The sequence below is a fragment of the Pundamilia nyererei genome, unplaced genomic scaffold (genome assembly GCF_000239375.1).
Source record: "Pundamilia nyererei isolate P.nyererei 1_Seehausen unplaced genomic scaffold, PunNye1.0 scaffold00093, whole genome shotgun sequence".
NCBI classification, from domain to species: Eukaryota; Metazoa; Chordata; class Actinopteri; order Cichliformes; family Cichlidae; genus Pundamilia; species Pundamilia nyererei.
In genome coordinates, this window is record NW_005187494.1 from 1,676,169 (window position 1) to 1,693,351 (window position 17,183).

Sequence of the window (17,183 nt, forward strand, 5' to 3'; positions counted from 1 at the left end):
TTATTTCGGCTTTTATGTGCTTCAATTTTGCATTTTTTCTACTTAAGCAAAGCACACATTCCACACTAGGTTCGCTGCAAAGTTGTATCGTGAATTGTAAAGGTGGTTTATGACCTCCAAGTCATTTTTAATTACCGCTCTCTGGTATGCTGCCATTTCCTACAGCACCGCGGGTTTTCCCTATTCTTACAGTGGTTCTCTGACACATACAAGCTCCAAATTTTTTAAAGCAGCGTATAATATAACACGTTTGGACATTAACTCTTGGAGTTGGAGCGTTTTCATACTCGATAAGGAATTCTAGACATTCCGACAACCGTGAAGGCACCATCTGCCTTGGAGTTCTCTCGTTTGCGATCCAGCGGGCAACTCACAGACGACTCATTGTAAACAACTGTTACCTTTAAAATAATTAAGGGGGGGTTGCTTGTTTTTTTGTTTTTGTGGGAAGTTAACACTGATTGCTGCTTAAATTACGACACTATCGCCCTCTACTTTAACAGCCAATTAGATTCATTTCAGCCAAACAATGGGCTTTGCTGCTCTTCTCTAGCATTTTAATAATTTTAAAAAAAAAGAGAGAGAAGATCCCAATACTATGACTTTCGATACAGCAATCCCACTGCCACCCTATTTTTGTTTTTTACCTTTGTGTGGTGTTTATTTAGCTTTAAATAATTTAGATTTATTTAACCCTTTATGTTGTTTTGTGTTCTGAGTTTAAGGTTAAAACAATAAACACAATGATTTTCTTTATAGTGAATTCAGAAAATGGATCCAGCAGACCCAAACAATACACAAGGGTTAAAGGACAAGGGGGCGCAAGAGTTTATGATCATGAACTCGTTGACATGATTAACTCAGCTCAACTTGACACGACTAACTGTCGCTGATTAACTCACTCACACTGAGGCTTGTGATACAAACACAAATGCCCTTCAGATCTGACAAACACGAGGTCACCAACAACAACATCCAGACATTTTGTCGTTTGGTTGATAAATTAAGTAAAATAATTTGACAGTGGTCAATTTCACATCTTTTATGTAAGGATTAGTTACAAACTCATCGACATTATCGCAAAAAAAAAAAAAACGTATAAAAATATCCAGTCTTTCCAACTAATGGCATGTACAAAATAATACATTATGTGATAAGTGTGTTTTTGCTTAGTCCGAAGCCATGCAGTCACATGAGGAAGTCACATGATAAGATTTCATCCTCTTGACCTCTTCTCTAGATATCATACAGTTAAAGCACTCATGTGCCGCTGCTGCTTTGACTCGGACCGGTCGCAGCTTCCGTCGTGTCCTGGAGCACCGGCTTCTTTTTGGTCCTTCTAGGCGCCAAAACGATAGAGTAGCCAGGCTTTACGCGCGGAAGTGCAAGCTTCAGCTTCAGTGCCATTTGTGTGCTGTTGTGGAAAACCATATCCAGGTGAGAGTTTGTGTTGTTCAGAATCATTTTCTGATACACGATCTCGCAGCGCAGCCCCTCCCGTTTCTCAGCTCGGGATTTTCCATCGAAACGCAGCATCATTTTATCGACATCCTGCTGAGTTTTGCATGGCCCTCCGTTTCTATTCACTTGAGCTATTATGTAATCCCTGTCCATGTTCTCCTCTATCTCCTCGTACACCTTTATTGCCTTTTCTATTTTGCTGGCATAACCTTTTCTCATCTGTTGACTGCGGGTTTCTTTTGAGGTCCTCCTTCTAACTTCCAAAATGGAAAAGTCAGAGTCGTCAGAGCTCTCATCAGATGAAGCAGATTGGTATTTGTCTTCTTGGGAGCTGCCTGATGACAAGTTCTCATCTACAGAGTACTTTGTTGACTTCTCAGGCCTTTTCCTCTTGTAGGGGTATGTGTGGCCAAAGGGGTACTCCGCCATCAAAACAGAGAATGTGCAACTGACCAACTGCAAGCTCAAATTGGTGGAAGGAATTTGGGAAAATTTTCCTCCTGGCAGAAAATCCTTGAGGTGTTCTTCAGTGACTGAAGCAATCACCTTTATCGTCCTCTTCAAGCAAGCTCTGATCAGATCTCGATTCGTGTGCCACTGCCCACAGTAGTGAAACACTCCGTCAAAGGTTTTCTCTTGCAGTGGGTACTGCAGAAAGACATCCGTAGCCTCCTCTGGTTCCAGCAGAGTTGAAGGATCTTTGGACCAATCGAGAAATTTTTGGTAGAGATAGAGTAAGTACTGGCTGTAGAGAGCGTACTCTCCTCCACTCTTCAGAAGCTGCCAGTAAGGACCGAGGATTTTGCAGTACACAATTGCCAGAACACATACGAGGCTCTGAATCACAGTGTCGTTCGCATCTGCGGCAACACTCTCCAGAATAATGTTCGGGCATTTATCGTTGTTCAGCGACAGCAAATCTGAGAAGAAGAGAGCGATCTCTTTGTGGTGGTGGATAAGACCCGCAGCAGCTTCAAAGTAGGTGTTGAATCTGTTTGAGTGATTTACCGCCAGTCTGGAGGGATTATTCTTTTCCTCACAGAAAGCCACCCAGTACTTCCTGTAGTTTTTCTTCTCGGGGGTGCGAGGGCTCAGGATATCACAAGCCATGTGAATATACCGTGAGGTGGCGCTTTCTGGAAAATTGACAAAGTTCTTGAATTTAGGGAGCTTATCACGGCCTAGTTTCTCTCCCGCTGACTCAATGATCTCCTTTTCAAAGTCAAATATGTGCTGTTCCACTACATCGTGAACATCAACGAGGAAATTGGCATTGTAGTTTAGAAACATGACAGGAGAGACAAGGGAAATGTGTTCATGCATTGCCTCGAGCTTCTTCTCAAACACTGCCATAGCTGGATTGTCTTTGAATGTCAGAGCGTACTGATTTTTAAGGAGATCCAGGGAAACCTGCTTGCACACTTCTGTTTTCCCACTGTACACACTGGACAGTTTATGCACAGTCAGCATTGCGATGTCAAGAACAGTCATAGACTCTGCTGTGTTACCCGAGGTTTCGTCTCCACTGTTGGAAACATCCATATCCTCATAATTTCTATGTACAGCAGCATGATCGTTTTGTCCTCGTATTTCATCTCTGTCCATCTCAGGCTCCTCACTTTCCATGATTTCAAAAATCTCGTCTTCCTCTTTGATTATAACTTTTTCATAATATATGCTCTCATCTCTTCTCATGCGTTTCTTTACAATAAGCTTTGGCTCTTTTATCTGAACCAGTTCAAACGGACTTTGAAGCATATTTTCAACCAATGCATTCCTCCTGTTACTTCTTGTTTCTGAATTGCAGCAAAACGCCTTTAACTTTTTTATTTTGGCTTTGAGGACTTGATATGCCCTTTGAACATTGCCATTCTTACAGTACTGTGAGTTGAAGTTTCTAAGCCAACTTACTAGAACAATTGGGGAAATTTTCTCCCTGCTCACAAAGTTGCTTAGTTCAAGAATCAAGCCGTTTGTGACTTCGATCGACTTTGCCCGATCTGAAAAATCTCTCATTTCCAAAAGATCTTGCCGCTCGACTCCAATGCTATCACATATTGGTCCAACAAAATTAAAATTGACATCTGATTCCAGGAAGACCAGCCTTGCATCATATCCAAGACTCAGTGTTGTGGCAATGCCTCTTCCAATCAAACGGCGAAAATCTGCTGACTGATGTGCGGGGAAGATCCTCTTGAGCCAATCCACAATGGCGATCCACGGAAAATTATTGTCCTCTCTCAAAAGTCCTACTTGGATCATAAATCTGTTCTTGCAGGGGCCCTTTTCAAGCTCTAATTCTTCTCCTGATTGAGGACCAATGAAGTCCGCAACGAGCTTCCAGTAGTATTCATCTCCTGAAAAATAGAAATCAAAGTAATCAGAAATGTAAACCTTTACGAAGAGGTAAGGCTTTTTAAATGACCTGGTATTAGGTAGGGCTGCACGATTTTGCATAAAATGAGAATCACGATTTTTTGGCTTAGAATTGAGATCACGATTCTCTCACGATTTTCTTTTCCAGTATAAATATTTATTGCACTTATTAACTGCACATCAACTTCGTAACAGTTGAGACTGAACATAAAAACAATAAATAAACATAAAAACAACAAATGTCTCACATTTTGTTGTTGCCGCAAAATGTACTACTGCAAATTCCGTCTCCACCGTTGCTCGACACTGCGTGTATAGAGCAGGTAGTGCAACAATAGAAAAATAGTTGCGGGACGGCACTGTGTAGCGTTTGTCTAGGGTGTTGATCATTTTCCTAAATCCCTCGTTTTGCACAGTGTTGATGGAAGCCATATCTTTGGTCAGGTGATAAGTAATAGCCTCCGTAATTTCTTTGTGCCTGCGGGAGTTCGATGGTTATGGGGAAGCGCTGTATAAGGTTCCCGTTATTGATGTTTGGGTGGTTGACCGGGACGGATTTTCTCCTGTCACTTTCTCGTCATCCCTGACGTGCTCGCCGTTGTTTTTCCCTGCTAATTTTAGCATCACACGGCACAGCTTCTGTATCATGTGGTATAAGGCTCCGCCCTTGTCATTTGTTGAGCAGGAAGAGTGAGCGCTTGTTTTCATACAGATTATGTCCCGGATCAAAATGCGGTACAATCGTCGTCGTCATCTTTTTTTCTTTTTTCTTTTTTAATCGTTGTCATTTGGAAATGAGATCGCACATAAGTATGAATCGAGATCGCGATTTTCTAACGATTAATCGTGCAGCCCTAGTATTAGGCACAGTCACTATGTGAAGGTTTATCAGCAAAAGTGACTTAAATACAAGCTTTACTAAGTAGCTGTTTACTTGCAATGCATTCAGACTTACTTAGATTGGCTTCAGTCACAGCTGCTTTCCCACAAAGAGAAAAATCTTGACCATCCTCCATTGTATGCTGTTTTAAAAGAGACAGAGATGAAATTCTTCAGTCCTCAGTCTACAGAAGACGACGCTTTCAAGACAAAAACTGGATGGATAATGCATGACAAATCAGCATGATTAAGATCTGACAGACCAAACAAAATAACAGTGGACGAGAACGTTTCCCTGCTTTTACAATGAAAAATTTGTCCTAAATTTGTATGAAGATGAATGACTGAAACTAAACAGTTAAAACTGTAGCTGATATTTCAAAATGTTATGATCTTAATAATAATTATTTACGTTTTTCTTGCACATTTTTTATCTTCCCCTACTAAAACCCATAAAGAGTAATAGTTCTAATACATCACAGTGAGAAAAAGTGCATCATGGCACAAACAACAAGTAACAACCATTTCCTTATCGCATCATGTCATTTTATTTTATGTTTTGTATTTTCATAAAATGTCTTGGATCCAGGCCATGTCAAATTTCTCTGAAAAAAATCACATTAGTGTTAAAAATTTCAGGTCCCTACTGTCATTAGTTTTCATCTTTTCAGAGGGAATTTGAAATTTCACTATCTGGAAAACTACTTGAGCACGGCCCTTCGAATATTTAGGGTACTATGGCTCAACACCACTACCTTCATCCATTAAAATGCTTTTTTCAGAAAACTGTTATTTCAGAATGGACCTGAAATTTGACATAACTCTCATAAAGATGAAAATATTTGGCCTGAGTTTTTTCAGACAAATGTGAGACTTTGCTTTAAGCATCTGCAAAGAAACAACACTGACACTCTGTATTCCCTAAAAAAGAAAACAAGTTGTTTATATTTTATTCTCATTATAATAAAATTTTATGTTACTAAATTGAATCTTTTCAGTTAATCAATCAGACTGATTACTAACAATCTGACTTTCAAACAAAAAACACATTAAATTCTTTGTTTTTACAAAATTACATTTTCACACAGAGAAACAGTTTACTTTTCACTTGTAAGAACTGCATATATCAGCAACTACATTTCTAATATGTCTGTATTTTATCAAGCATATGCCCAGTTCATGTGTTCATCTGTGATTCAATCCACCATCTCTTTGTATGTTGTCTCAACCAGACGTTCCTGTAATTTTTAAAGTGGTTTTCAACACTAACAGGCTTTCTGAAGCTCTTTCAAAGTGTTTCTTTGGACACTGGGAGCGTTTTCATCCATTTCTGTACCACCTTCAGAGTATTTTTGTTTTCAAGCCATTTAGCTTAATTATTGAATTATTTGAGTATAAAAACAAACCTAAGTGAAGCGATGACAGCATGTTTATACATATCAGACTACTTATTAGCAGCCTGTCACAAAACATATTATGTGTTGTCATTTAGTTTTAGTTTGTTTGAGCTTATGAAAAATGACAATGATAGCACAGTCTGACAGACATATAATAGTATTTTTGGATGAACAAGGTGATTCCAAAAGAGCTGTTGTCCAAACATATATGCTGAGATATAGTACATCTCAGCATGGTGTGCGTTGTGTCTTTAATAAATCTGAGGAAGCTGGATCTTGTCAAAACTGATAGAATGCACACAGATTTTTACCACAATGCGATACAATTTGGAAAGCATCTGATTGGCTACAACTTCATTTTTCAGCATGACAATGATCCCTGTCAATGTAGTAAAAGCACACCTGGATAGAAAAGCACACAACTGAACACTATCAGTCACAGGCTGACCTCAACATCACTGAAGCAGTGTGGGATGATATTGGCAGAGAACGGAAAAAAGAGCAAGCAACTTCGAAAGAAAACCTTTGAATGCCCTTCAAGAAGCCTGGAGAAGATTTCTTAAAGAAATGACAATAAAGCATGTCTAAAACAATCAAGGCTGCATTGAAGAATATAGATGGTCCTATCAAACATTGACTTTCAAACTTGTTAGAATTGTAGAAACTCAGTTTTTACCTTGTATATTACATTTCCACATATGTTTACATATGTTACAGTGATTTGTTGTACCCATTACCCATTTTTCTAAATATAGCTGGTACTAGTAAAAAATGTAAAGTTACAAAACTGTGTGACATATATTCTAACTAGTTAAAATTCCAAAACGACATATTCATAGTTTAATTTTTACTTCTCAAATAACATTTAATGATCTACAGTAAACACTGTTTTCAGGAGCAACATAAGTGATCATCATAATTATTTTTAACTGATTAAAAATTAATTAAAGAGAACTACAACTAGTCTAAAGTAGGTAACAAACATGTAAATTATAAAATAAAAATATTAAATATAAATGCCTGCAATGGTGTTTGACTACATGTCAGTTATAAGTTTTTGAATAGCTATTAAAGTTATGCAAAGACAAAGTTATTAATAACATGTTGAAAAATAAAAAAGATCTCTGGGTATCTAATTATAGATGTTACTTATCAAAGTGAATTTCTAAAAAGTTGGTCTGTAATTATAACTAGTCAAAATATAGATGAATAAATAAAATTACCATATCTATGGCTGTTAAATACTACAGGGGTGCATGTCATAGATGATCAAAAGTACAAAACAACAACTAAACATTCTGCAGAAATAATATATTTAAGTGCACTTGTATGACGAACATGTACATCACATACTAATTTATCTTGTGAGAGGGGCTAAGCTATGTAAAGAATCCTTATTGGATACTATGTGTGTTTTATTATCAGTAAACATGCATAATTAATCCCTAACATGTATAAATACATCGAAATATGTGACTATTCCTGTGATTTAATGGCGTTATAAGCAGGTTTTTCGGAAAAAAAGGATTGTAGCTACATCTCTAAGTGAATGCTAATGCTGGACTAAATCTACATGCTAATGCTAGCCTTCTGAGCAACATGCTACTATTAGCACCCATTTTACTAGCACAAAACTAAGCATGCAAAAGTGCAATAATCCGTGATTAATACCTGAGCAGAAAGATGTGCTGGGTTCTGTAGCGTTCCCAAATAATTTGAACTATATGCGCTGTAAATTTATGATTTAGTAGTACAAGTTCTTACCCAGAAACAAAAAACACCAGGCGCCTGGGACACGCTCCCTCTCAGAATACACCATGAAGGGGTGGAGACCGTGCGCTGCAACGATTGGCTGGTTTTACAGAAGGCGGGCATTTGTCGAGGTCTCAACGAATCATTGCTGCGAAACGGCCGTGAAGCCCACAGAAGAAGAAACTGGGAACGACAGATTTCCAACTTTAACTGTGTTGTTGGTTAACGTGTTATCCTATAGGATGTTAGTTTTCATTGAAAAGACTGCACTTTTATATAATTATTGTTAAATTGCTTGTTTCTATGCAAATGAATGATTTTAAATTTTTATTTATTTTTTCATAATGAGTAGGTGGATTTTTTTAAATGCTCTCAGTTTTGTGGGAAATGCAACTCTAAAAGTAAATAAATGATTTAAAGTTTTTTTTTAAATATATATTTATATTTAGTCTGCGTGGAATTGCAGCTGAATGTGTTATAACAACGGTAATATTTTGTTACTTGAAGACATTTAATAAAGTTTTTTGTTAAAAAAAAAAATACCAACAATGCGAAGTGCATTATGGGTCCACTTATTGCAGTTGTCTTCGTGATCTAGCGGCAGGTAATGTAAAACAGCAATTTATGAATGTATTGTTTAAAAAGCATTTCTGTTAATAACATTTGTTTAATTATCGACAGGCTCTGATAATGCTTACTGCCGCCGTCGCAATGATTTCCATTCCGTATTTTGTCATATTGTGCTCCAGGGCGATTTGTGGGAACTAGCTCAGTTAACTGGTGCTATGTAGCGTTAGCCAACTCTCTAAACGATGGCTAGGTAGGTAAGAGCTTAGTAATAATAAAATGTTAATATATTGTGTTTGATCGTCATTTCTCGTGCTTCACATATAGTCGTCGGTAGAGGCGTTTTCTGTTTGCAAACAATGAACATGCGCGCGCAGTTTTGAAGTGGAAAACGGCTTGTTAGCAAACGTGAGCAACAAATTTCTGTTAATATGGCTCATATCGTTACATAAAACGAATCAACAAAACTACAAATGCATTCAGTAAAATCCACCTTAGCCTCTTTCAGGATGCAGTTACTGTACCCCACATTGAAACCCCAAACAATAGAAAACAGGGACAAATGAAATAAATTACAGTTCTGCAGCGCAATATTGGATCCTTGGCTTCATGTGGCTGTAACAACTCGGCATTGTTATAGATGTGGTCATCATTGTGATATTTGCAGAGGACAATGTGAGATGTAGTGAAGGTAGGTAGAAGGTGTAAGTGAGTTTGGAGAGGTGGAGGTATGCTCTTAAGAGAAATGAAAGTCAGCAGAAGCTAGACATATCCACGTTTGTGAATGAGATGGAGACTGGTGTGATAGAGAAGTTGCAAGGTATAGAGTTAGTGAAGTTAGTGTTAGTTTAAATACCTGGGGTCAGTCATCCTAAGGACAGTGCACAAAAGAGATGAAGAAGATGGAGTGGGTGGAGATGGGGTGATTTGTGACAGAAGCATAGCAGCAAGACTTAAATAGAAGGTTTACAAGATGGTAGTGAGACCTGCTAGGATTTATGGTTTGAAGATGTTGGAGCTGAAGGTGTTAGAGTTGGAAGATTTTCTTTGGAAGGGACTAGGATGGATATCAGAGGGACAGTCATTTGGAGAACACGTTTGATAGGCAAAGCTAAAAATGGTTTGGGCATGTGCAGCGGAGGGATAGTGAATATATTTTACAAGGGATGCTGAATATGGAAATGCCAGACAGGAGGAAGACTGCAGAGGAGATCCATGGATGCATTGAAGGAGGACATACAGAAGGGTGGGTGTGACAGATGATGGTAGGGAGAGGGTGAGATGGAGGCAGATGGAAGCAGGTAAAGAAGGTGACTAACATAAATAGCAACTTTCTAGATGTTTGGTCATACCACAGTAGATTTTTGTATTTATATGTTATCCCAGCTTTAACTATCATTTATTGGCTTTGAATATTTCAGCTTGTGTAGAATTAATTAAAAAATCAGAAAAAAAGCCTGTTAATGTTCACTATTCACAATACCACGTTTTGACTTACGGGCCTGTATAACAAACTTTCACTGGCCTCTACAATATTTTTAATGACCCAAAGAAGCCAATTTAATTGTTTTCAATACTGGAAGCTCTATCTTTAATAATGTAGTATAAAATAATAGTAGACTTATATTTTATAAAGTTACATCTCCCAAATAAATGGTAGCTAAAGCTGTAAAATAATTGTCATGTATAACATTATCTACCCCTCTTTCCCTGCAGGAACCACAGCTGTTAGCCTTCGGCTATAAAATCTGCCTTTTTTAATGATCATTTCAAACTGAATAAACAGACTGCATACAGACAGCTCTGCTTTATTTAGTCGCACTTTGCAAATACTACCTGCATGAAAAAAAATACTAATTTGTCGGTTCATTTTTGGCCACTAGTTATTTTGAACCCTGCAGCTGTAATTTGCTTACCCTTTGTTATCAAAATACATCAAACGTCTTAGTTTAAAAACAGATGTCTGTAGTCTAAGTAAAGTTTACAGATGGAGCAGTATGTCACAAAAATGTATCCTCTGCAGAGGAAAACAACACATTTTCACACCAAATCTATTCCCCCATCTACTGACACACACCAAGCTCTTCAAGAAAGACTTTTATCAACAAACCTGTTCAACTCTGAGCATGCCAACTGTGTAGTTATTCGAACTTTTACTTTAGTGAGATTACCTATTGTGAATAGTTACAAGTGTTCTGTGTATAAAAACTCCTCGTTACGTATTTGCAGAAACAGACCTGGTGCAGGATGTTTTGCATCTGTACAGCTGAGTGGGAATTTTGTGTCTAAATATTGGGAGTTCTGAACAATCAATTCTTAAGCAATCTGATATTTTATGTGCAGTCTACAATATGCAAATAGGGAAGTCAATTTAAAGTCATGTTGATACATCCTCGTTCACTTTATCTAACCATAATTTAGACGTGACTTTTACAGTTTTGTTTTTGTTGCCACTTTTCTCACTTCACTATGTGTGTTTTGTTTTACCCCCAGTGGAGATCAGATTACTCTCACAGACTTATCTTGATCTGCTTCTCATTCCAGACATTACCACCTATGAGACTATCATGCTGATAACTGGTTTTCCTGGATTTAATCTCACTGTAAACTCAAGATAGCAGCAACTATGGATGCATCTAAAGCAGAAGCCTCAACACAGAATCAGGGAAAAGAGGAAGGTGCATCATCAGCTCAAGGAGATGCTGGAGCAAGACCAAAAAAGGCATCTTTGAAAAGAGCTGCAGATGCCAAAGCAAAAAAGAAGCACAAAAAGGCTCGAGTGTCCAGACCTGCCCGGCCTGGTTATACTGTCCATCAAGGGGAAGATATGCTTCTCGTTATATCGAGTTCCACCTCCCAGTATGACGGGTCAGTGTGGACTCTTAAGAAAAAGAAGGGGAGCAAAAAGAAGAAGTTGGCAAAAGGAAAAGGAAAAGCCAGTCAGGTCAAGAAAAAGAAGCCAGTCAATGCCAAGCCCAAACTGGAAAGTAAACCAGTTAAAGAAAAAGAAGAAAAAGTCGCAAATTTGTTTATAACTCAGGAAGAAGACGACCACAGATGGGGCCACAGCCTGCCTGAGGAGGTGCTAATTAATATTTTTCAGATTGTGGTCATTCAAGAGGGAGCAGTGCCCTTTTTATGCAGGTATTGTGTCGCACATGTGATTTATTTGTAATTACACCTATGAGATTAAGACTGAAATGTTGCATACACTATTTTAATCAAAATCATTTCATGCAAGCTAATCATCTTTCACTTACTTCAATACCTTGGATATCAATCTCATAACTTAAAGTCTGAATCTCTCTACATAACCTTTATTATTATTATTATTAAGACTGTAAGTTATTTAACTTTATGGATAAACATTAAGAAAACCCTTCAAGGAAATTTCTTTACATGTTTGTTTTGTGCGATTGAACAGTTTAACGCATTCACATTACTATGATAGAACAAGGAGATACTCACATTTAAAAAGCTGTGTTGGATATGCATTTTTCAGCTCTACTTTGGGAAGTAAAAGTTAATGAATCCATCTTCTTCCATTTAATTCAATTCACAAATGATGACTTGTGATGAGGCTGGAGGCTATCCCAGCTGTCATTCATAGGGTCAGAGGCAGGGCACACTCTGGAAGTGTCAATAGTGTGTCACTGGGCTAACATATACAGACACTCAGTGTGAGGAAGCCAGCATACCGACCCAGAGAACCTTCTTCAGGTCAAGTGACAGTCCTAAGCACCGCACCATTTAATTCTTCCTGGTGTTTTCGGTGCAGGGTGGGGAGAGTTTGTCGTCTGTGGAACGCCGCTGCCTCCAGTCCGATCCTGTGGCACAGAGTGACTGTCGGTCACTGCTGGATTGCACCAGGGAGGAGCCAACTACCAAAAACTCAGAAGAAGATTAAGGACACTTTGGACTGGCTGGCACACAGCAGGTTTGTACTTTATTTAGCTTTTTGCTTAAGTCTTAATCATGTAAATGAATTCTAAACTGTGTTGTTTTCTAGATTCTCTCAGCTGCGAGACTTTTCTCTGTGTCACTGGACAAAGAACGTTGATTATGCATTAGAGGTAAGTCATCGAGAATTAAACATTATTTGAAAGACCTTCTCATCTGAAATGATTAGTACATTCATACACATACAAATCCACAAACAAGCTCTCCTCACACAAGTTCAAAGAAAAGAACATAAAAATCATTTCTTAATGTATTTTTAAAAATACAGTAATAGTCAAGACTTACGTTTTCTTGGCAACTGTTTTGATAATCATTGATAATTTTTCTTTGTTGGTAATAATTTGATTTCAGCTTCTCAAGCTTAGAGAGTCTAAAGTTAAAGAATATTTCTGGTGTTTGTTGGAGGCAATTTGAAGTAACTCCCTTTTATATTTTACAGTGAACATATTGATGACAACCTGTAGTGAAAAATGAACTAAGATGTCCATTATTAAATATAATCTGATCCCATAAGCCCCGTATCCCAATAGGATATTGTTTTTGTCCAGAGAGTATTTTTGATTTTCCAGCATATTGATTACATTACATTAAAAAAAACACACTGGTTGCGAATATTTTCTTCCTAGCCTGACAAGACCAGGCAAAATTTAACAAGCCTGAATACAAAATAAGTCTTAAACTGAGAAACTCCCCTTCACACACTGGTGTTTGTTCATTTTGGATCCTGTTCATACATAAATTACAGTTCACTTAAAAACAATATATAAAGGAATAAATGTTTTATTAAAATTGTGGTTTATCTGTATTATTTAATACTTAGTATGTGGCTTTTTTTGAAATCATCATCAGGTTGTGTCGCAGTACTGCCCTGATCTTTGCTCCCTCAAGCTTTCTTACTGCACAGGAGTGACAGCGGCGGCCTTCCGCAGCCTCGGTCTGCACAGCCGCTCCCTGCACAGCTTAAATCTCCAGTATTCAGAGGTATGTGGACCTGTGTAGAGATTTTCTAATAGAAGCCATGCAAAGATCTTTCACTGTGTAATGAAGTTACACAGTGCAATGAATGTGCAGTGTTTTACAGTACAGGGAAAGTTTCTCTATGCTTGCTCTAAATTTAAAGTGTAACTTTGAGGGTTTGTCAAGAATTTAATGTTAAGCACTTTAAACAAGATAAGCAGATATTTATGATGAAAAATATCTCAACTGTTTTTACTTGTCTTATATTAACTATATGAGCTTTAAGGGTATTTTCCCAATGCAGATTATCATTTATTTTATTCATAAGAAACTTCATCCACTTTATATAGGTGATATATCATAAGGAGAGCTTTTTTCATCCAGGCATGATTGCATGTAGAGAATTTGCAGGATAACTTGCTTTTGCTGTAGTTCCAGGTTGAAGGACTCCTTGAGTATCTTGAAAACCATGGGAGCCAGATCAGGCAAATATTGTTCAGTCATGGACTAAAGAATGACAGACTTCTGGCTGCAATCACTGTAAGACTTTTCTCTCTTTGTTTGTGAAACACGTGCTACACAAAGTCAGTGCTACTGGACAAATGAGCTTAATAAATGCATAGCATTGCTTTTTGTTTTTCCAGCGGGGATGCTGTCCCGATTTGGAGATGCTGGAGGTCAACACCAAGCTTGACAGTAAAGACTGCCAGCTTCCTGTTTGCATCCAGGCACTACAGATGGCATGCCCTAAGCTCAAGGTAAAACAAAGGTCTTCTCTGTTTTAGTGTGACTACATTAGCTTTTATACATTAAAGTTTAAACTCTTAATTAAGAAGATGAAGAAAAGCAGGCGTTTTATTAATTGTTGATTGATTGTTTATTGTTAATATTTAAATTCCAGCTTTTCAAAGACTTTTTGGATCTCTTGGTTCTTGACTGCTGGTTGAAAAAACAAGGTGGATTTGAAAATATCGTTATGAACCCTGGTTTTATATAATTTTATTTTTTAATTTTTAATTTTAAATGCTACAGAACAGTTATTTAAGTGAGCATGTTCTGCACAATTCCTGCTCCACCTTTTATTCTTGGACTCTAGTAGAATGACTTTATTTCATTGACAGTCTAAAGTAGTTCTTATTCCTCTTATACTTGGCTACTGTGCAGCATGTATGTGACAGAAAATAAGGAAACGCCCAAGTAGCACTAAAGCCAGTAGCTGTAATTTCTTATCTACTGGCACAGTTTGCACTTTGCTAAAGGTTACTCGTTCTCCCGTGACGCTTACGTACTGCTTCCCATCAGACCTTCCGAATGATGAACGTCCAACCTCTTCATAAGGGAATGCGTTTTGGTATCGACCCAACATCAGGCTTCCCATTACTGGAGGAGCTTTGTATCGCAACCACATCGTTTTCCTATTTGACCGACAGAGATTTGAGGGACATTCTCTTCGATTCCCCCAAACTGCGAGTGCTGGACCTGCGAGGCTGTTCTCGAATCACAGCGTCTGGTCTTGCAGCTTTACCCTGTCTAGGTATGTTTGTCAGGAAAATAATGCTTTTTGCTTTATGCCACCAATACCGAGCAGCTCAGTTTGGCTTTTTCAGAATGAATCTATGATGACCTGGAAGTCGGAGTCAGGACAGTTTAGTACAGTTTGTACACAAAATGTGTCTGAATTATTTGAAGGCTTCACATTTTAAAACCATTTCAAACATTTATCTGCTTTATTTTACTGTCTTGTATTTGGCAGAGCTTGAATGTTTGTTCTGGGGACAATATTTCAGCAGCCATGTTGGGCTGTCATCGCTTAAGAAAGGACTTCACACGTTGACCCAAAAATGGAGTCGAACTTTGCAACAGCTGGACATTGCACATCAGCTCTTCACTGAGGAAGACTTGGAGTTAGCAATGAGTTACCTTTGTCAAGCTGAGGCAGACACACTGCGCTCACTGAACTTGAGTGGGACCAGAATTACACCACGTGCACTCAGGTAGTTGTTTTGTACTTACCTCAGTAGTGCCGCAAATCCAAAATAACCTCTTTATTAGACAAAGTGCAACCAAAAAGAACTGAGAATTAATCAGCCGTTCCCATTCACGTCTGTGCTTTGTTTTGCAGGCCAGTCATTGGACAAATGACTGCTCTAGACTACCTCAACCTTTCATCCTGCCGCTATCTCCCAAGAGGTGTAAAGAGGATTTATCGTGGCCAAGAAGACATCCGGCAGCTGCTGGACAAATTGGAATAGCTCTCACATTCATGTGGTTCCAGAAATGAGAAACCAAGTTTACAAGGCAGACTTGAATATCTTAATGCAGGCCTCGCTGTGGGTTATATTGTCTAATCGATGTGAATATTTTGCCCTCAGGACTTTTTTGATAGACATTTTTTCTGTCTGTTGTTGGTACGAAATTGACATTTCTGTGTTTGAATGCAAGAAGCAGTAGTTTGCAAACCTGTTACTACTGCATTAATGTCAGGTGGGGGGTTTTGTTTTTTGTTTTGACAATAACCAACACACAATGCGTGACACCTAGTACTGTATATAGATCATTTTATTTGTAAAACTAAATATTCATTTGTGTGTATCTTTTTTTTTTAAATGTGATTTCTGATTTTTTTTTATTTTTTTTTAAAATCAAAAATAAATGTTTAACATGTCACAAGAGAATCAGGGTTGTATTGGTCTTTATTTCCACTAGAGAGTGCTGTCCTGTCAGTATAAATTTACATTTGTCATCTTAAGGGACTGGTCATACTGGATTCATACCTTGCTTGTAGCAACATGTTTAAGAATAGCAAATACATGTAAACACATGAATGGATCTAAGTGCCTATATGATTTTTCCAATAATGTAAACATGGTCAAAGGAGAGTGTTTGATAATAAAAGACACAATATAGTATTCACTTGTTTAATGGGCCAAATAACAGAATAAACAAAAACAAGGGCAAAAAAAGTATTTTAAATGTACCCACATTCAATTTTTGCCCAAATTTGAAACAGCACTACCCATTTAGGTTAATTAAACTTGGGTCTGTCTTGACTCAACTACTTCCATGAGTGTAAAAGAAACAGAGTCATATATCCCACAACAACATGAAAAATGGTAAACCATAAAAACAGCATTAAAAATTCAACATTTTAAAAAGCAAAGACATAAAGAGACTTAAGACCTCTTTACTATGTATATTGATTTATATAAAGCTGGGATTTTCAGCTTTACTAGGTGCAAATTAAATGTAAATGCTGAATTTTGGTTACAATAGTGGTTGTAAGCACAGTCTTTGGTTTATGTCTCTCAATTAAAAATGTATTAATTCCATTGTGTATGTCAGTTCTATGACCACTTTCTACAATAAAAACAATTGTTCCATTTTCTTTGGTAATCATAAATGGGTTTTTTTTCTTTAAAAAAAAACATATATGCATTTATTACACTTCCAAAATTGTACAATAAAAGCAAATAGGCAAAGGTCTTTTGTAATCAATCTCCTGGTTCATATTTTAGTAATGATAATATTGCAGTATATTGTCTTCACATGTTAAGTACAACTTCTAAAGTATCTTTTTTTTAGTTCAGAAAGAAGCTTTTTTTATGCTATATTCAGTTATTAAAGAAGCGAATTGCTGTTCACTTCTGTAGTGGGAATAAACTGAGGCCTGTAATGGGATCTGTAATACACCTCTCAACCAGATGGAGGTATGTGAGGTTCTCCTTAGTGTTGGGGTCAAAGAAGCCCTTGGTGTCATCATCAGGATCCGATAAAATCTGGTTCATTTCTTCATCAAAGTAACCTCTTTCATATGCCACTTGTACAGGCACTCTG

At 37.6% G+C, this 17,183-nt stretch overlaps 2 protein-coding genes across 3 annotated transcripts; one reads left to right on the forward strand and one right to left on the reverse strand.

The window, feature by feature from the left end:
- Positions 1 to 1,070: 1,070 nt before the first annotated feature.
- On the reverse strand, positions 1,071 to 7,935 carry LOC102197125 (uncharacterized). 2 transcript variants are annotated; one of them, XM_005739771.1, is made up of 3 exons: positions 7,878 to 7,935; positions 4,793 to 4,859; positions 1,071 to 3,818 (listed from the first exon to the last, which is right to left on the reverse strand). In XM_005739771.1, exons 2-3 carry the CDS (start codon positions 4,851 to 4,853, stop codon positions 1,261 to 1,263), a joined length of 2,619 nt encoding a protein of 872 aa, XP_005739828.1. In that variant the 5' UTR covers positions 4,854 to 4,859; positions 7,878 to 7,935; the 3' UTR covers positions 1,071 to 1,260. The 2 variants fall into 2 exon arrangements, with proteins under 2 accessions (XP_005739828.1, XP_005739829.1); XM_005739772.2 differs by having other exon boundaries at positions 7,785 to 7,924.
- A 476-nt stretch (positions 7,936 to 8,411) lies between these two features.
- On the forward strand, positions 8,412 to 15,954 carry fbxl6 (F-box and leucine-rich repeat protein 6). The gene is made up of 10 exons (XM_005739773.1): positions 8,412 to 8,469; positions 10,977 to 11,576; positions 12,211 to 12,369; positions 12,442 to 12,505; positions 13,242 to 13,373; positions 13,782 to 13,889; positions 13,994 to 14,107; positions 14,652 to 14,883; positions 15,103 to 15,343; positions 15,472 to 15,954. The coding sequence occupies exons 2-10, from the start codon at positions 11,059 to 11,061 to the stop codon at positions 15,599 to 15,601; spliced, it is 1,698 nt and encodes a 565-aa protein (XP_005739830.1). The 5' UTR covers positions 8,412 to 8,469; positions 10,977 to 11,058; the 3' UTR covers positions 15,602 to 15,954.
- The last annotated feature ends 1,229 nt before the right edge of the window (positions 15,955 to 17,183 follow it).